Source organism: Diabrotica virgifera, chromosome 8 (genome assembly GCF_917563875.1).
Source record: "Diabrotica virgifera virgifera chromosome 8, PGI_DIABVI_V3a".
NCBI classification, from domain to species: Eukaryota; Metazoa; Arthropoda; class Insecta; order Coleoptera; family Chrysomelidae; genus Diabrotica; species Diabrotica virgifera.
In genome coordinates this window covers 183,497,735-183,520,087 of record NC_065450.1, presented here as the reverse complement: position 1 = coordinate 183,520,087, position 22,353 = coordinate 183,497,735, and the positions used below count along the sequence as shown (strand labels likewise).

The 22,353-nt window shown below is 30.8% G+C and overlaps 1 protein-coding gene across 11 annotated transcripts in view; it reads right to left on the bottom strand.

Annotated features, from left to right (window-relative positions):
- LOC114342596 (nematocyst expressed protein 4) overlaps positions 1–22,353 on the bottom strand; it is a 236,263-nt gene that overhangs the window by 124,635 nt on the left and 89,275 nt on the right. The window contains exon 1 of one of the 11 annotated variants that reach the window (XM_050658125.1): positions 21,535–21,895. The exons of 9 other annotated variants lie outside the window; for them this stretch is intronic. In XM_050658125.1, coding sequence (XP_050514082.1) covers positions 21,535–21,661 — 127 coding nt within the window. In that variant the 5' untranslated portion in view covers positions 21,662–21,895. Of the gene's footprint in view, positions 1–21,534; positions 21,896–22,353 lie in introns of those variants that run through there. One more of the 11 variants, XM_050658132.1, reaches the window with a different exon arrangement.

Sequence of the window (22,353 nt, the reverse complement as noted above, 5' to 3'; positions counted from 1 at the left end):
CTTAATTTTTTAGCCTATCGACGAGAAAGTAATATCAAAAAATTTTAAAAGAGTTTTCTCGGATATTTTTGAATCGATTTAGCTCAAAATTGGTACACACACTAAGTAAAACATTTAAAAGGGTATGACGTAGAGCTGTACCCAAAATTTTCTTAAAAAATTTTCTGAAAAGAGGGAAAATTTTAGAAAAATTGTGATCTGATATTTGCTTACGTACTCCTTGAACAACGACAAACATCGTTCTGTAGTTTTTTTTCCAATTAAAAAAAATTTCCGACACAAGTATCAGGTTATAAGTAGTTATATTCTAAATCAAAAAATTTAAGTGTCCGACAAAAATATTGGGTCAAATCCAAAGTCGGACAAAAAATTTAATTTTTATTAATAAACTGTTTTTTAAAAAATACTGGGTTCGTGCAACCCTTACCTTTAAAACCATTTTTCCGACAACATTATTAGGTTATAAGTAATTATATTCTTAATCAAAAAATCAAAGTGTCGGACAAAAATATTGGGGCAACTCGACGGTCGGACAAAAAATGTAATTTTTATTAGTAAACTATACTTTCAAATTATGCTGGGTTCGTGCATCCCTTATCTTTACAACCATTTTTCCGACAAAAGTAGTAGGTTACAAGTAATTATATTCTTAAACAAAAAATGTAATTGTCTGACAAAAATGTTGGGGCAAACGGACAGAAAACTTAATTCTTTTAGGCTATCGACGAGGAGGTATTATCAAAAAAAATTTTTAAAACAGTGTTTCTCGGTTACTTTTGAATCGATTTAGCTGAAAATTGGTACACACACTAAGTAAAGCATTTAAAAGGGTATGACGTGGGTCGGAACCCAAAATTTTCTAAAAAAAATTTCCGACAAGAGGGAAAATTTTAGAAAAATTGTGATCTGATAATTTGTGTACATACTCCTTGAACAACGACAAACATCGTTCTGTATTTTTTTCTCGTATTAAAAAAAAATTTCAGCACATGTATCAGGTTATAAGTAGTTATATTCCAAATCAAAAAATCTAAGTGCCCGACATAAATAGTGGGGCACATCCAAAGTCGGACAAAAAATTTAATTTTTATTAATAAACTATAATTTTAAACTATTCTGGGTTCGTGCATCCCTTATCTTTACAACCATTTTTCCGACAAAAGTAGTAGGATACAAGTAATTATACTCTTAAACAAAAAATGTAATTGTCTGACAAAAATGTTGGGGCAAACGAACAGGAAACTTAACTCTTTTAGGCTATGGACGAGGAGGTATTATCCAAAAATATTTTAAAACAGTTTTTCTCGGTTATTTTTGAATCAATTTAGCTGAAAATTGGTACAAACACTAAGTAAAACATTTAAAAGGGTATGACGTAGAGCTGTACCCAAAATTTTCCCAAAAAATTTCCGACAAGAGGGAAAATTTTAGAAAAATTGTGATATGATATTTGCGTACATACTCTTTGAACAACGACAAACATGGTTCTGTAGTTTTTATTCTCGAAATAAAAAAAATTTCCGACACAAGTATCAGGTTATAAGTAGTTATATTACAAATAAAAAAATCTAAGTGTCCGACAAAAATATTGGGGCAAATCCAAATTCGTACAAAAAATTTAATTTTTATTGATAAACTATACTTTTAAACTATGCTGGGTTCGTGTATCCCTTATCTTTACCTCCATTTTTCCGACAAAAGTAGTTAGTTACAAGTAATTATATTCTTAAACAAAAAATGTAATTGTCTGACAAAAATCTTGGGGCAAACGAACAGAAAACTTAATTCTTTTAGGCTATCGACGAGAAGGTATTATCAAAAAAATTTTTAAAACAGTTTTCTTGGTTATTTTTGAATCGATTTAGCTCAAAATTGGTACACACACTAAGTAAAACATTTAAAATGGTAGACGCAGAGCTGTACTCAAAATTTTTCCAAAAAAATTTCCGACAAGAGGGAAAATTTTAGAAAAATTTTTATCTGATATTTGCGTACATACTCCTTGAACAACGACAAACATAGTTCTGTAGTTTTTTTCTCGAAATAAAAAAAATTTCCGACACAAATCGGGTTATAAGTAGTTATATTCCAAATCAAAAAATCTAAGTGTCGGACAAAAATATTGGGGCAAATCCAAAGTCGGACAAAAAATTTAATGTTTATTAATAAACTATACTTTTAAATTATGCTGGGTTCGTGCATCCCTTATATTTACAACCATTTTTCCGACAAAATAGTAAGTTACAACTAATTATATTCTTAACCAAAACATGTAACTGTCTGACAAAAATGTTGGGGCAAACGAACAGAAAACTTCATTATTTTAGGCTATCGACGAGGAGGTATTATCAAAAAAAAATTTAAAACAGTTTTTCTCGGTTATTTTTAGATCGATTTAGCTGAAAATTGTTACACACATTAAGTAAAAAATTTAAAAGGGTATGACTTTGAGAATGGAGAAGAAGACACAATGATGAACTCCAGACAATATACGGAGATGAAAACATAGTAAGCTACATTAAATCAAACAGAATACGATGGGCGGGTCACGTACTAAGATCAAGTGACGAAAGACTTCTAAACGCCACATTCTGGGAAAGGCCCGATGGAAAAAGGTCAGTTGGTCGCCCAAGAAAGAGATGGAAGGACGCAGTAGCCAGCGATCTACGCAAAATGGGAGTACAGCAATAGGAAATAGCTGCTCAGGACCGACAACAATGGAGGGAAATAGTAAACGCGGCCAAGACTCACATAGAGTTGTAGAGCCAAATGATGATGATGATGATGATGACTTAGAGTTGTACCCAAAATTAATTTTGGGTATTAACTACAGTTACATTATTAACTACATTTTTTAACTACAGTTAAGAATTTAATATTCACCATTGGCGCGCATACGGGTAATATGAGCCGAAAAATACGTAATTTAATATGAAGTCAAAAATGTATAAAAATTAATTTTTTTTTAAATTGTACCAAAACGCCCCATTATTTTTGTCCGACAAGTGATCCAATATGCATTACACATGTAAAAAAACAGTACAAAATAAAAATAACATCTGTGGTAATAAATAAAATATTTTCAGGAAATTGACATTTTCAGCGCGTCCGACTGCGCATATGCCCCGTGAAAATTGTCCGACAAGGTTACCACATTATTGTAAAAAGTTTTATGGTAGATTTCGTTAAAATTAGCTATGTGGTAATAAATTTATTATTTTCATAAATTTTAAGTTATTTTTCGGGTGTAACTACAATGATATTATGCTAAAAATGATGGTGTATCGCATATTTAAAATGCGTTTATCTCGAAAACGGTTGAGTTTAGGAAGATGACAGAAGTATACCTTTTTTAAGTAAAACTAATAGGAAAATAAAAATTTTAATGTCAAAATTATACAGAGTGAGGGATAAAAAAAATTGAACGTAATAAATGAGTGCTGAAAGGCATATGTGGCGCCCTCTGGGCAATGCATAATTTTTGGTAAGGAATATAGATTTCTCGACCCAAGAAACCCCCAGATATAAAATTTCATGTTGTTATCTCATACCTATCAGGAAATATTCAATAATAAATAAAAAAAAAGTTTAACTTTGTCACCCTGTATCTCGGCTATTATAAACTTTGTACTAAGGTAAGTTAGCTTAAATCGGTCTATTTTAACCTCAGGGACCTGAGGTTAAGCTATGGCCCATTCTTTACCAAACACCCTGTATGCATAAAAATTACTTTTTATTTTAATTGTACCAAAACGCCCCATTATTTTTGTCCGACAAGTGATCCAATATGCATTACACATGTAAAAGAACAGTACAAAATAAAAATGACATCTGTGGTAATAAATAAAAAATTTTCAGGAAATTGACATCTTTGGCGCGTCCGACTGCGCATATGCCCCGTGAAAATTGTCCGACAAGGTTACCACATTATTGTAAAAAGGTTTTATGATAGATACCGTTAAAATTATCGATGTGGTAATAAATTTATTATTTTCATAAATTTGACATATTTAGCGTGTCCGACGCGTCATATGCCCCAATATTTTTGTCCGACAAAATTGTTTTCGTTGTTTATATGACAAAATCCATTGATTAAAATAGAATGACCAATGTGGTAATAAATTTTTTTCTTGCATAAAATTGACAACTTCGTCACCGCTTGACAGACAAACGCCCCACTACCATAATGCGCCAAGCTCAAAATTTGTCCGACTCCACCCAAATAACAAGTACAAAAAGTTTCAACGGTGTGGTCATAAATAATAATTGTATATGCGGGCCCAAGGCCTATTATGCGCCACTCATTTTTACGGCGTTTAGCGGTTTTTTATTCTTGTATCAGGAGTTTTTCAAAGTTATTTATAAATTAAATGTATGAAGTTGAATACAATGTTCCTCTATTACACGTCAAGCTTTATAAATGGTCACCTTTGTTGTATTATCTCCCAAATGATCTAGTGTCCATCGAATGTACACTAGATTTTTTTTATTCGAAATAGATTGAAAAAAAAATATTCAGATTTCCGGTAAATGAAGTCGGATTGCCCGTTGCCAGATCAAATTTAGCGTCGTAACCACTACAACTACATAAACCATTTCGGGAATAATCGTTAATTGGATTATACTTTTGTAGCTTAATAACTTCTAAACGGCTTAACCGATTTTGATTAGTAAATATGAGTTTGAAACGTATTGACCAGTAGTGTCTCATGGATCTAAGGTCAAGTATGATAACTGAAGCTATTACAGGAATTATTGAGCTTGAGAAACCGTTTTTCCCACAGGAAATAGATTTTATCATACTTATGAAGCCTATAACCTAAAAAATTCAAATTTTCCGGGATATGAGGTATACACCGTTAAATTAGTCTTGAGTCCTTCTACAAACGCTAAGTTATTGGCGCAATTCGTAGGTTGAAATGTTGAGTAATTGTCGAAAAACCAAAATTTTCAAAGTTTAGTTTTTCAGTTTTTCGGCTATACTGAGCCGTGTGTATGTCTGATCCTGACGGCTTAGACACCATTTGAAAGCTTAAGTCAACACTAATAATTTGATGTATTTGCGGTTCTCCTGGCTCTTCTTGATCCGAATAAATATACCCCCAAAACATATGCCGTTTTGTACTTACCAAGTCCTATAGCTGGCTTATGGGTGGTCAAAAGTCACAAACTACACCGGTTCTAAATCGGCCCTGACCCCCTCTTCAAACACAGAGGAAATATATCAAATCGGTTTAACTTTCAAACACACATACATACAACCACAAACATTTTCCCTTTTTTAAATAAAAATTAAGTCACATTTCTAAGCTCTATAACTTTTGAATGGTATAACCGATTTTCAAAATTAGACATGCGTTGGAAAGGTAATGATCAGTTTTATTAGAAGCCGCAAAGGTTGGACTTAAATTTTTAAAGTTTTTGGGAGTTGTGGGGACGAGAACGAAAAACAGACCCTAAATAGGAAGGGCCGTAAAATCTACACTCTTGGACCAAAATCGATGGTTGACATATAAATGGGTGACTTTTTTTTCTGAACTTTAAGATGGGACTTGGCCCAATTTTCAATTCAGTCAGATTTAGAAAATCGAAAATTGCGTGTATATATAGTGTTACGTGTAGGGGGTGTGGGTGTGCGCTACTGGCGAGAACTACCGTTCTCTGGTAATGTTCAAAATTAGACATGCGTTGGAAAGGTAATGATCAGTACTGTTAGAAGCCGCAAAGGTCGGACTTAAATTTTCGAAGTTTTTGGGAGTTTTGGGGACCAGAACGAAAAACAGACCCTAAATAGGAAGGGCCTTAAAATCGACACCCTTGGACCAAAATGGATGGTTGACATATGAATGGGTGAGTCTTTTTCTGAACTTGAAGATGGGAGTTGGCACAATTTTTAATTCAGTCAGATTTAGAAAATTGAAAATTTCGTGTATATAATAGTGTCGCGTGTAGGGGGGTGTATTTCTGCGCCACTGGCGAGAACTGTCGTTCTCTGGTAATTTTTTCGATATAAAACTAACAGCTTCGAAAACCAATAAACCGAAAACTATTAATTTTATCAAAAAAATGTATAATGAACATTTTTTGCTTATAATTAATATTTTTACCAGCATTTGCGGTCAAAATATAATAAAAAATTTCCACTCTCGAGATGAGGTGGCAACCACCCCATGGTAAAAGCGTCTTTCGGCATCATATAGATTTTAATCCTTGGACTATCCACTACTTGTTTCATTTGTCAAATTTTCAAGCAAATCTATCCATTCTGTAAAAATTGCGAAGTGAAAAATTTCAGTTCCTGGACTAATTATACTTTTGGAGCTCTATAACTTCTGAACGGTTTACCTGATGTTGATCACTAAACATGAATTTGAAACGTATTGACAAGTAGTATCTGACGCATCCAAGATCAAGTATGATAACTGAACGTATTACAGGAATTATTGAGCTTGAAAAACCGTTTTTCCCATAAGAAATAGATTTGATTATATTTATGAAGCCTATAACTTAAAAATTCGAATTTTCCCAGATATGAGGTATACACCGTTAGACGCGTCCTGAGTCCTTCTACAAACGCTCAGTTATTGGTGCAATTCGTATGTTGAAATTTTGAGTAATTGTCGAAAAGCCAAAATCTTCAAAGTTTAATTTTTCAGTTTTTTGGCTCTGGTGAGCAGTATGTATGTCTCAGATTGATCGCTTCAACGCCATTTGAAAGCTTAACTCAACCCTATTGATTTGGTGTATTTGCGGTTTTCCTGTCTTTCCTTGAACCTAAGATATATACGCCCAAAAAATATGCTATTTTGTATCTACCTAGTCCTCTAGCTGGCTTACGGGTAGTCAGAAGTCAAAAATTAGACCGGTTCTGAATCGGCCCTCACACCTTCTTGAAACACAGAAAAAAATATTCAGATCGGTGTAACTTTTCCACACACATACATGCATACATACATACATACATACATACATACATACATACATACATACATATCCACAAACATTTTCCATTTTTTAAATAAAAATTGAGTCATATTTCTGAGCTCGATAACTTTTGAATGGTATAACCGATTTTCAAAATTAAACATGCGTTGGAAAGGTAATGATCTGCACTCAACGAAAAAGGTACGTAATATCAATAAAAATGTTAATTCAGACAACAAACGCAATTCTTAAAATTTGTCCAATTCTTGGTTTTATTGGAACAATAAATCGATGTTCATCAATTCATTATTTTCGTTAGTTGAGCCAATGTATTACGTTTATTGAATGGACGAACATTCATTATGTATACCATAATATCACTTTATTGATATTACGAACTCAGTTCATTGAGTCAACGGACACTATTTATTGAAACAACAACGTCGTTAATTGACCGACGAAGACCATTCGTTGTGCCAATAACAGTGTTATTTCTCCTAACGTATTTCGTTTATTTCTACAATTATTTCCGTTTATTGTTACAATTAATTCCGTTCATTGGCACAATAAATACGGTTATTCTTACAAGCAATTCTATTCATTCTTACAATCAGTTTCGTTCATTCCTACTATGAACGTATTTTATATTAATAATTACTGAATGCATTAGCCCAATGTATCATATTAATTGATTAATAATAATTTTTTAAATCCCCTTTTTTGTCCTTAACCTTTAGGACTTTACACTGTGTGATTTCTCATAATTATTATATCGCTTATACAGTGCACTGGAATAAGTGTTACACTTCCCCCCCCCCCCCCTTATTAACTTATTTATTTTTAGCACATAAGCAAAACGCTCAGACAGGTCGATTTTTAAAATTATCAAAGTATATTATAACATCAATGTTTCGAACTTTACACGATCCCTCTTCAGGTGACAGGCGTAACTTTGATTTTTTTTAATGGGAAAGTACATCATGTGACAGCTCATTTAAAAGTGTTTGAAATAGTGATTTCAAAAATGTATAACACTTGAATCATTTTTGAGAGAGCAGGGGCAAAATTTCGATCGAATTTTTTTTAAACGCATTCATTTTTTTGGAATCCTGAGAAAACTAATAAGTATTTTTGAAAAATTTAACCGTAGAATAAAAGACTACATTATTACTGAGAGCTGAAAGTCCCTTAGAATAAACAAAAAGTTTCTTTTGAATAGTATATTTGAAATAAAAAAATCATACTAAATTTTCTGTTTTTCACCCCTGTGACTTATTAAAATAATCATTATAGAAGTTCTCAGGGACGTCAGACCCTCGATAATACTGTAATATTTTATTCTGCTTTTAAATTTTCAAAAATACTAATTATTTTTTTCATTCAGGATTCGAAAATTCATTTTCAGTTCATCTTATAAATAACATCACAAGACAATATTAAAAGTAAACTATTACAATTATAAGACACTGACAAGTTTATTTTTAATTAGAATGTTCTCCCGTATTTACCTTATCAGAAAAAACTTACTTTTATTCAAATATAAAAAATAAGTAATATCTTATCCTCATCTTCTTTCTACTACGGACTACACTTGGAAACAAATTGCAATTATTATTCGACACTTTCAAGGAAAAGCCGTTACATTTCAAATGGTCAAGCAAAACATTTATTGTCTCAACAACCACGATTATTGTCACAATTAACGCATTGATTGTGGGAATTAAAGGCAGTAGTAGATTAATTAATGCATTCGTTGGCACAACAATCAGTGTACATCTATTCAATAATCATAATTATATTACTCTATATTAACAACATTTGTACATTGTTTTAATAAAATCTGTACGTTGTCATGGTAAACCAAGGTAATTGCTTGTCATCTACGAAATCAAGAACGTGAGTTGCTGCCACAATTAACAGTATTTATTAAATATACGAAACTAAGTTATTGGCTGAATAAATTGAGTGTTATTGATTAATGTACTCTAGTTATCCTCACAATTATTATTCAATCATTGTGACAATAACCAAGTACATTCGTCAATGTCTAAAAGTTCGTTGAAACAACAAATTAAATTGTTGTGAGAACGAAATACTATTCAATAATCACTGTTAATCAATATTGCGAACTAAATTTTTTTGAGTGTGTGCTATCAGAAGCCGCAAAGGTCGGGCTTAAATTTTTGAAATTTTTGGGAGTTTTGGGGACGAGAACGAAAAACAGGCTTTAAATGGGAAGGGCCGTAAAATCCACACCCTTGGACCAAAATGGAGAGGTAACATATGGATGGACGAGTCTTTTCCTAAACTTTAAGATGGGATTTGGCCCAATTTTCAATTCAGTCAGGTTTAGAAAATCGAAAATTTCGTGTATATATAGTGTCGCTTGTAGGGGTGTTGTGCGCCACTGGTGAGAACTGTCGTTCACTGTGGATATTTAAGGTCAAAAAATCTTCTTCTTTTTTTTTCTCAAAATGTTATTTTATGCGATTTTACAGTGATTTGGTGTTTATTTATACAAATTTGCATTTTCTATTGTAAAGTATCAATGGAAAACATAATATTTTAATAGAAGGGACTCAAAAATGTCATTATATGGCATTATAACAAGTTACTTTGATTCAAAACAAGCTTTTGATCAAATTTTATAGTGTAGAAAACGTTATAATACCGTTTTTTACATTTTTCTCCATTCCCAAAATACATCACAATCGATTTGGCTGAAAATTTGCCCACAGATAGACAAAACATAGGAATTTAAGTGGTGAGAAGGATTTGAATTATATTACAATACCAAAAAAGTTACATGCAATATTACAGTCAAAAATATAGGCCTCTACTGTAAGTACAATTAACTCGAAAATATCGACCTCACGACAAAAATTGTTAAAAATAAATTGTAATAATTGTAAATACGATTTATTTGGAACAATTTCAGTTCCTACCATTTTTGTCGAAAAGTTAAAAATGGCGGAGATATTGAGCAAAACAGGTTCTCCTTTAAAATCAAGATGGCGGCTAACGTAATGGAGGAATTCATTCATGATTTTAAATTTAGGCTACTATTGACTCCCCTAAAGATCAGAAAAATAAAATTTTGGGCATCTCGGCATTCAAGGTCAAATGCTATCCCGACTGGACTAATATATACTTTTGAGTCTGATATTACTGCATGTAACTTTTTTGGTATTGTAATATAATTCAAATCCTTCTAACCACTTAAAGTCCTATCTTTTGGCTATCTGTGGGCAAATTTTCAGCCAAATCGATGATGATGTATTTTGGGAATGGAGGAAAATGTAAAAAACGGTATTTTAACGTTTTTTACACTATAAAATTTGATTCAAAACTTGTTTTGATTCAAAATAACTTGTTATAATGCCATATAATGACATTTTTGAGTCCTTTCTATTAAAATATTATGATTTTCATTGATACTTTACGACAGAAAATGCAAATTTGTTTAAATAAACACCAAATCACTGTAAAATCGCATAAATTAACATTTTGAGAAAAAAAGAAGAAGAAGATTTTTTGACCTTAAATATCTTATTTTTACGTCCCGCAGAAGCTATATACCAATTTTCAGACAAATCGGAGATCCAAAATTTTTTGTCTCAGTGATTTGACATGAAATGTACCGTTTACGTTTTAATAACATAACCTGAATCTTATTTTTTTTCTTATTATTTTTTTGGGCTATGGCCTTGACAATTATCTAGTAACCAGGACTAATATAATTGGCCAATATAATTAAAAGTGCGAATAAAATTGCAGAGCGTAGAAATAGGTGTCGCTTGCCGAACTTGCACGGTCCCAATACAGTTGTTTGGCTTTATTGTATTAGTTCAGAAAGCCACTGCGCATCCGCTAGGAAAAATATTCTAATTCGGATTTTTTGCGCAATCTTACTCAAAAAGAACCCCTTTTAACAAATTTGCATGTTGGTTGCCAGGACCAAAAGCTGGTTAAAAATTTTTTAAACGTTTTTTTTTTGTTTTTTTTTAAATTATTTTTTTTGCATGGAACAAAATTTTTTAGGTTTTTTTGGATCATTCCAAACAGAAAAGGTCTTTAATCTTATTTGAAAGGTTCTTCAATTCTCTATTCAGTAATATAAACATTTACATAATTATTTATACAGGGTGTCCAATAATTTAATTTTTTGTCAATTTGTCAAATAATTTAATTTAATAAAAAATTTTTGCACATCCTGTATAAGTAATTATGTAAATGTTTATCTTACTGAATAGAGAATTAAAAAACCTTTCAAATGAGCTGTCACATGACCCCTATTCTCATTTAAAAAATCATCGATTACGTCATCACGCCCAGATGGATGACGTTACGAATATACCATATATGCCACAATATCATAATTTAAAAATAAAAATCGACCTGTTTCGGGATTTTTCTTTAATTAGCCGGTTTACGAAATAACTAATTTATTTCTTTCATTTGCACCATACTGTATACACATGCGACGGTGGAAAGGAGTTTTGAATATTGTATTGCGAAAAACTCTTCGGCATTTCATCAATCGATGTTTAAAGAATATCTACTTACATTGGCAACATTCAAATTTTCAGTTTTTCACATAGTTTTTGAATGTTGCCGATTTGGCCGATTTGGCAATTTTTCAATTTTTAATACTTATATGTCAAAAACTATCAACTTTAGAGAAAAGTCACTAAAGACCTTTTCTGTTTGGAATGATCCAAAAAACCTAAAAAAATTTTTTTGGTTGCATGCCAAAAAAATTATTTTAGGAAAAAAAAACGTTTAAAAAATTTTTGACCAACTTTTGGTCCTGGCAACATGCAAATTTGTTAAAAGGGGTCCTTTTTGAGTAAGATTGTGCAAAAAATCCGAATTAGAATATTTTTCCTAGCGGATGCGCAGTGGCTTTCTGGTCTATATGTGATTAAAACCAAGACAAAGTTGTTTTTTATGTTTTATACATGTATAACGTACATGTCTCTCGTTTTGTGATTTTAGCTTGTAGTTTGTATGGTGAAGACTTTTTGTACTGGGCCTGATGATGAGTCATATATTGTAAGACTCGAAACCAGTTGCCCCATGATTATATAACAACTAATAAAATACAAACTTAAGATTGCGAGTATTGACTGAATTACTATATCCAATTGTCAATTGTTTAAATTTTATTCAAATTGTTTATCCCAGAGAGATTTTTTGCAATAGCATAAGTTAGAAAAAAATAATGTTAGAACCATTCTACAGATGTCAAATGAAAGAGCATGAACAAAACTTTTAAATTGATTTGAAAAAGTGAATAAAAAATGCATTTATTAGTAATAAATAATTATGCAAATGTATCATCAATTTTTCCGTATAAACTTTTTCAACAAAGTTTTTCAAAAAAATCTATTTTTTTACCGTGTTTTAGGTATACAACTACCAAGTAATGTTGTGTATAAGATAATCGATGAAAAATTGTAATAAATATATATAATTTATAATCTCAATAAAAAAATAAAAAGTTTATAAGAAAACATTGACCATACTTTTGCATAATTATTTATTACTAATAAATGAATTTTTTATTCACTTTTTTAAACCAATTTGAAAGTTTAGCTTATGCTCTTTCATTTGCCACCTGTAGAATGGTTCTAACATTATTGTTTTCTAACTTATGTTATTGCAAAAAATCGCTCTGGGATAAACAATTTGAATAAAATTTAAACGATTTAATGAATCCCGTTGAAATTTTTCTCACATATTAAGCACCAAAGAACCCTCATTTGACAAAAATTTCAAAGCTGTATACTTATTTTTACAATAGTTATTGCAAAAATAATTTGTTCGAAATTTCGACCTTTTTTCGAAATTATATTAACAATAAATAAGTATATTAAACTTTGTAATACGCCATTTTAAAGCTTTTTCCATTCTCTCGAAGATGTCTGTACTAAGAAAACCTTAAGTCTTACTGTTTTCCATCAATTTAAAAAAATACCCTGTATAAAATACCTTGTGAATGAACCAATTTCTATGTGGAAGAAACGCAAAATCACTAAGTGTCTAAGGATATGAGCATGGAACATATAAAAAACCTACACTGAAAAAAATATTGTACATAGTACCAATGAACGCCAATCATTGAATTTTTTTACATTGATTCAATGAAAATTTCGTTAATACTATAAACACGTAGTCATTAAGTAATGACCATATTCATTATTACAATGTAATTCTATTCATTAAAAAATAATGAATAGAATCATTAATTCAACGAATCGTTTTATCTATTAAATGACTTTTTTCATAATACTAATAATTTTTTCATTGTCTATACGAAACTATGCATCAGGATTATGCGGTTAAATTAATGAATATAAAACGTTGCACTAATGTACAGTGTTCATTAAATTACGAACTCGTTTATTGAATCAATGTTTTCCTACATTAAATTAATGTTTTCGTACATTAAATTAATGTTTTAGACTGTGATTAATAACTCGATACATTGTTTTGATGTAACGCAATTATTGTTTTAACGTAATATACCTGAATCAATGATTAATACATTGTAACAACAATCTTGTACATAAACCGATACATTTCTTAAAACTCTATAAGTGTTTTTATTGGTGTAAAAAATCACGTGACAACAGTTGTAACCTCCTAGCAGACAGTTACCCTGCAGCTGCAGACTCTGAAGAGCGGTGTTTGGCACTAGTGATTTGGTTGATTTTTCTAAGGTATGTATTTACATATATTTTTAACTATTTATAAATTATTTTGTTGGATTTCTATAAAAAAAAAGTTGTACTTCTATTTCCACTTTTGCAGATTGATACTGATGCAGATGGACTTTGGAGTGGCATTTGGAAATGGCAATAGACTTATTGATGGATGGGACAGCAATTTCGAAAGAATATAGTGAAAGTCATATCAAGGATAAAACAAATAAATTTTTATTTGAAAAGATTACCTGCCCATGAAGACATTACGGAATGTAAGTACCTATTTCATTATTCAATGCTACATATCTAGTATTAATTAATTTTTTTTTATTTACCTGATGCCTCGACAACTAATGGCCATTGGCATGGTAGGTACGGTGCATTTTTTCAGTCAGGTACCCAGTGTCATGTGTAGTGTGTGTGTTGAGTAAGTGTCTTGTTACTTTGAAAAGTCGACGTCATTGTCTTTGCAAAGAGACGCTAATTGTATCCGAACGTCTGCGGTCCCTCCGGTGAGTAATTAATTTTTGTTCTCTTTACATTTTTTGAACAGCTAATTCGACAAATGAATCGCTTATTTATGAAAGGCCTCTTGTCACAAAATGTAAATTTTGGGAAACAAGAAAAAACTGTTTAGTTTTATAAAAAACGATTTTATACTTTTTTGATTTTTCGAAACATTTTAAGGACCTTAAAACTCAAAATAAATCATGATAGGTACACTTTTTAAAATCAATACTGTATTTTTTTTTATTATTGAAAATAGCTGACAAAAGGCCTTTCATAAACAAAAGTGTTGTTTTACGGGAAAATTGTAATTGGTGGCTGAATGTACACCGTGTTTATTTATAATTAATATTACTTTATTAAAACAGTTCTAAGACAATACAATTAGCTAAAGTTCAATGCCATTTTATACATTTTTGCTCATTTTTTGGTTGCAACTGTAGGCCATCGGGCAAGCTCATTGTAAAACCACTTGAAAAACCACTTCAGGGCATTAATTTTTTCTTGATGAGTTATTGGTACCTTTGATTCATGAATTTTCCTTGCTAATGACGAAGGGGAAGATGGCTCAGCAATAGACAGTGGATTAGATAATAACTTGAAGGTTTTGCTAAGAAATTCACCTATAAAATCAGGTACAACAACCACTCCTTTTTTAAATCTTTCGCAAGTAAAATCATAGTAGGAAGAAATAGTTAACATTTCGTTTTTTTGTTTTTCTCAATTTTACTTTCTTCTGAAACACTATGTTGCCAACAGTGCTTTTATTTATGAAAAGCCCCTTGTCATCGACATGAGGCTTTTCATAAGTAAACGATGTGTGAATATATGGGTTATCATTTTCTAAGTTCAACTAAAATTTGAAAAAAAGTGACACGAGGCCTTTCATAAATAAGCGATTCAAATAGGTAAAATAAAATAGGAACCATTTGAAAATATTTCTAAATGGTATAATCTTAAAAAAGATTAGTAAATTAAATCTTTAAATGATTAAACCGTAAATAATTGAAAAATATTGTTAACTCTTGCAGTCGGCAGTATCTACACTGAACCAAAAAAGTACGTAAATATAATGAAAAAAACATTGATTCAAAAACGGGGAGCATTAATTTTCGTCCAAAGATCAGTATCGTTGGTCGAATGTAAGTAGATACATTAACTAATGCTCAAAAACATTAACTTCTATGAACTAGTACGTTCATTCAATGTACTTTCTAGTTAAGAATTAATGTACCAATACATTGATTCAATGTACCGATCCATTGATTCAATGTACTTTCTAGTAAAGAATCAATGTATCGGTACATTAAATCAATGTATCGGTACATTGAATCAATGGATCGGTACATTAATTCTTAACTAGAAAGTACATTGAATCAATGGATTGGTACATTGAATCAATGTATCGGTACATTAATTCATAACTAGAAAGTACATTGAATGAACGTACTAATTCATAGAAGTTAATGTTTTTAAGCATTAGTTAATGTATCTACTTACATTGGACCAACGATACTGATCTTTGGACGAGAATTAATGCTCCCCGTTTTTGAATCAATGTTTTTTTCATTCTATTTACGTACTTTTTTGGTTCAGTGTAGAGACTTTGACAAATCACAGATATGCAAATATGTCTCGGACAACTAGCACACAGTACAATGGAAAGATGCATCAATATTCATGAAATAAACAGATAAGAAAAAGAGAAAAATCAAAGAAGTAATTGAATGAAGAAAATTGTGTAGAAAACCCATCAGAATAATGTAACAGGTTTTGGTTGCCAATACTAAAAGGAAAAGTCAACAACAAAAATATGGTTCTGAAAACATGTGTTTTCTGGAAACATGGGATTAAGCCAGTGATACTCAACTAACGGCCCGCGGGCCGCATGCGGCCCTCTTGTGTTTATTATGTGGCCGAAGGCTAACTAAAGGGCTCTGTAACCGATCAAGTTATTTTGAACTTGAATAGGATAGTATTGGACACTTGACAAAAAAAAATTAGCGAACTTAATAATTGTCGCGTCGTTTACAAATTAAAAGATAAACATAAAATTATTTCGCAGTTGACAAATAAACTATTTGCTTTCGAGGACAAGCTAAAGATGTAGGTACATCGAGGAAATTAATATAAAAAATCTGCATAACTTTTCGACATTGGTAAAATTATACCGCAAAAATTAATACCGGATAACTATAAAACTCGCAACCAAATTGCTCTTACGTGCTTCTCGCGTTGCTTGCTTCAGCGTATCTGTGCGAATCTTCATAGTCAAAAATGAAATATGCAAAAAATGTTTATATAATTGAATAACCTTTCAAATAAGCTAGCACACGACCACTATTCTCATTTAAAAAATCATATACGTCATTCAATTACATACATCATCGATTACAATTAAACACACAGTTGTTATAAATATTTGACGGATGAAAGTCATCAATTTTATAATTTTCCGCCCGCTTCGCGTCGTTCGGCAAACTGCAGTCGCGTGCGGAAAAGAATGACTTTCTGCACTTGTTAGGAAAATAACTATTTTCATAGCAACGAAGGGCATCTGACGTAATATAATTGACGACGGGAAATAATCAAAAATTATCGGGTATAATATCACAAGAGAGTGAGAATAAATTGAAAATAATGCGACAGTTTTTCGAAAATTTGTTGTCTGGCAATAGACACGAGAGCCCGCAGGGCTCGAGTGGCTATTGCCCAATGACAACAAATTTGAGTAAAAATGAAGCATTATTTTCTTATTTATTCTTACTGTCGTGTGATATTCGTAAGATTATTTTTTAATACGTATATTATGGATATTTTCTTAAATGTGACAGTTGTCAAAACTAGGTAACTGGTTGCCATTAAACAGAAACAATCTACTTAAAAAAATTCTATCGGTAATTTTCTACAGTAGATAATTCTCAGTATAATTTTAATCTGATTGGACAGAATTAAACACGTGATCAAATATCTTACTATACGATTGGAAGTTAAAATCATCAAAAAATAATCAGTTTAATTTTTATTTCTGTAGCTTTCTATTGGTCGGAATCTTCTATGAATGAAATAATCGCTGTAATTTTTATTCTTGTAGGTTTCTCTTGGTCAGAATCTCTATGAATGAAATAATCATTACACTCAATTTGCTGTTTAACCACATCACAATATTCAACAAGAATATACCAACAGTAGCGGATTAACAAAAAACAGAGACATATTTCATCAACAATTATACCCAACACATATGCAACACACAATACATAATCTAACATTATACAAACGCATATTAATAAATAAATAATACAAAAAAAGAATGTGTGTGTACTTTGTACGCACGTAAGAAGTTATAGTATTTTTACTACAAAAACGTTATTACGTAGGTCAAAATTTTTGACGTAAGAGAACTGTCAAAACATTAGAATGTGACTTTTCATTATTGCCATGATTATTATAAACATGGCAATAATGAAAAGTCATATTCTAATGTTTTGACAGTTCTCTTACGTCAAAAATTTTGACCTACGTAATAACGTTTTTGTAGTAAAAATACTATATACTTCTATTATATGATTATATGATTATAAACGAAATGAATATACTTTTTATTTATATTTTATTTAAATATTAAACTAATTTATACTTACTACTTCCCAAATATTTTTATTAAAACAGTGCCAAAAATTAAAATAATAAAATAATAAAACACACACAGACACATTAAAAATGCCACAAATGATTTTTGAACATTAATTGTCGGAAATTTTTTTAACGAAATACGTATTTTCTGAAAATAAAATGATATAATAAATATACTTACAATCATAAAATGTATAAAAAAAATAAAAAAAAATAAAAGTTTCTATTGGGATTCGGACCAACTTACCAGAGCGGCTGGTATTGGCGTTGTATTGGGGTTCACTCGCATTAAACGCTTCGCCACGGAGACAGTGTGTCATTATGTGCGAAGATCGACTAACTAAACGGATTAAACTTTTGACATTTTTGAATTATGTAAATCAAATTATTTTGATTTTGACTTGAAATGATTTAGAATTGAAAAAATACAACAAAACATAGAGAAAGAAAACGATATATTAGGTGAATATTGATAGAAATTTTGATGGTAATCAAATTATGTAAATAAAAGTATTACATACTATGTATTTTGGTAGGTTCAAATAGGTACCTATGATACATTTACAATTATTACGTACCTGTTGCTTTAAAAACTATTTAAAAATCATCACAATTATAAACTTTTTTGTTTCTGTCCTCACAACAATAAAACTAATATATTATACATTTGTTTACCTTCATATTGAACAATTATTTATTATGGACAGATCATTTCAACACCCAATCAGAGCCCGTATAACGACTAATAAATTTCGCGCAATCACTTGCATCGTGCAAAGTGGCTATGTTCAAATATCATAACAAAATTTGATTAACTATTTTTAAAACACTTACCAGTGTAAGATTTTTTAGCTTTGAATAAGCGAGATCGTAGATCGTCCCGGTTGATTGTTGTTATCCACAGTTCTCTACGTATTCGAGCTAATAGGTTTTTTATCAGTAATTTTGCGGCACTCATACTAGTCCCAGTTTGATGGGCTTTCACATTGGCATGCAACAATCATCTCTTCTATGTTAATAAGTCCAAAAATATAATATGAAAACTATTTAAAAAGGCAGTATAACCATTAACTAACTTTTTGTTTGTTGTTTCTCTTCCTACAAATTTTAAAACGCAACAACCATACATAACCAAACCACAGTCCCACAGCTGCCATATTGGATAATTTTTGTCATGTCATTTGAACATCCAATCAGAACAAAGTTGTAATGCGACTGCGCCGGGATCAAAGGTTTTAATCCTATTAAAATTCACCCTCATATCGCGCGTAAAGAAGTATAACTTCAAAAAAAAAAACACTCAAAACAGTCAGAATTTGATATCCTAAGGTACTAACACCTCCCTTCGATTCTTTCAACTAAAAGCATTGCTTACAAGATCGAGACCAAGTGAGTCGACTGTCAAGTTTGAAAAAACATAACCTACAACAACTTTGTTGATTATACGTTTTCATAGAACAATTTAAAATGCTCTTTGTTTGAAAACTCTTTTCAGAGTGAAAATCGAAACATTAGGTAAAATGTAATGAAATAAGCACCCTATAAATATAAGGGGGCTAGGGGTTAATAAGCATACATTGTATACTTGCCATCAAGTTATTGAAGAAACCTTAAGCCCTAAAGCTTTTGCAAAGCCACTTATATTTGAATGATGTGGTTAAGTTTCCGACACAGGTAGAAATCAATCAATTTTAATATAATATTGTCTAAATAATTATACCTACTATTCACCTCTCGAAACTTAAGGACGTCATTCAAATACAAAAATGACTTTGTAATAGCATTAAGATTAAGGTTTTCTAAAATAACTTGATGACAAGTTAGACCAGGGCGCATCTGTAAAGATATTAGTACATTTGGACGTTGAGAGGTGACTCAATTTTTTTGCACAAATTGCTTGAAAATAACTCAAATAATAATATTTGAGTTATCCTCCCTCTCAAAAAGGTTCGGAACATTGTTTAAATAATCAAAATGTCAAAAAATGAAGGAAAAATTCGATTTTTTCTTCGTTTTTTGATTATAACTTTAAAAGTATTCATTTCCGAGAAAAGTTGTACTGACATAAAAGTTGTGTAATTAAATTTCCTACAATATAGAATTGGCTAAAAATTTAAAAAATATAGTCACCCTTGTTGCAAAATAGCAATAGTTGCGAAAAAACACAAAAACAAGTGTTCTCATTTTACGTTTTTCAACCATTTATGCTACACCTAGGATCTTCATATTTCACCCAGAAAAACTTTATGATACAGTAAAACAATACTGTAAATTTCATTAAGATCGGTTCAATAGATTTTGCAAAATAAATTTTGCAATCCAGCTTTCGCAAAAAAAATTGCTTATAGAAGTGTACTGTACCTTTCATTTGCAATTTGCAAAACTAAAATCGATTAACTACCACGTCAGGATTGTTTTAAAATAAACATTAATTTACTGGTGCTACGCGCAGGGCAGCGGATAGTTTGCTCTGATTGGGCATTCCAATGACCTTTGATAATGATTGATAAATTTTAATTTTTATTACATTTCGATATAAATAAATAAATTTGTTTATTGCAAAATAAAAACACATACTCTATCCTTTGAAATAACACTTTTTTAGCAAAAACTTTCTTTGTTCATATACAGGGTGTTTCTAAATTCATGCGACAAACTTCAGGAGGTGATTAAATTATGAAATTAAATGATTAAAAGGGTTGGGCTGAGGAAATTTTGTTATAGGAAGAACCCATATTAATTTCATACGAGCAATCACCTCCTGAAGTTTGTCGCATGAATTTAGAAACACCCTGTATTTTAACTTTAAAAGTTTATTATTTTTAAACATATGCAATTGTTTAAACAATATTTCACAAACAATAATAAAATTAGTTTGATTTTTGTGGAATTAAAATATTAATATACAACAAAATATAGAGTAAGAAAATAATATTAGATAAAGATTGTAAGAAATGGTGGAAATCAACTTGTGTGAATCGAACACCGCTGTCATGTGCGTAGCACCAAAAATTATGTTTATTTAAAAAATTTCCTGACGCCGTGGTAATTAATCGATTTTAATTTTGCGAATTGCAAATAAAAGGTACAGTACACTTCTATAAGCAAAAAAAATTCAACTGCTTTAGTTTCAGCCCTGCAACATTTAAAAAAAATGAATTTTTTTTTTTGCGAAAGCTGAATTGCAAAATTAATTTTGCAAAATATATTAAACCGATCTTAATGAAATTTACAGTGTTGTTTTACTATATCATAAAGTTTTTCTGGGTAAAATATGAAGGTCCTAAGTGTAGCATAAATGGTTGAAAAACGTAAAATGCGAATACCTACTTGGTTTTGTATGATTTTTTCGCAATTATTGCTATTTTGCAACAAGGGTGAATATTTTTTAAATTTTTAACCAATTCTATATTGTAGGAAATTTAATTATGCAACTTTTATGTCAATTCAACTTTTCTCAGAAATGAATAGTTTTAAAGTGATAATTAAAAAACCAATAAAAAATCGAATTTTTCCTTCATATTTTGACTATTTAAACATTGTTCCGGACCATTTTGAGTGGGAGGATAACTCAAATATTATTATTTGAGTTATTTTCAAGCAACTTCTGCAAAAAAATTTGAGTCACCTCTCAACGTCCATCTCAAAACAGATGCGTCCTAGACTAAGTAGGTATAACTCTTAATAATACAGTCGAAAATCCATAAGGAAAAATTTCCTGTCGAAACAATCGAAAATGTAGTTTGTGTATACTTACTAAAACGACGTCTCTTATTGGCGGCACAACAACACATCCAGATAGCACATCCAACAATTAATAAACCACCAGTCACTATAATAGCTACAACCACGAAAAAATAGACAGGTATTGAATGATGACTCATAGTTCTATTTTAGCTAATCTCTAAAAACTGAGCAAACACACTGTATTAAGGAAGAACACATCACCATACACTCCATTTACTAATGACTTGATTTTAAAAAGTTTTTCCGACACTATACGACGACAATAATGTGGTTTTTGTGATTAATATTAGTCACTAGTATGAGAAGCAGCGAGAAATATATTATATCAAATGTAATCGCCCATCAAAGTTGCAGCTAACCTTCAGTGATGTTTATAAATAGTCTTTCAACGGTGTTGCTGTAGTGGATTAAAATACAGATAAAATTAATCGTTTATCAGTAGGATTAAATTTAGACTAAACCACGTTATAAAGTTTGAAAACAAACGAGACCGTCATCATTGTTCCCAGAATTTGGAAATATATAGGAAAAAATAATTAAATTAATTTGAAAGTGAGAATTGCGAGATACACTTCGGATTTTTAAATGAAGTATTTTCCAATTAATTTCGCATTTATATTCGATAAAATAACTGGATGATGAGTATAATTCTACAAATAGAAGCTCAAGCACAGTACAATATATTTTATATTGCTAAAAAATCAGTAAGCTCACTCGAACTGCGGCTCTTGTTCTCCATTTGTTCCATTTTCGTGACAACGCGGCGCATCCCAATATTATTACCAAGCGCAGATGAATTAGAGCGTGTGTTATACTGCTCAACATAATT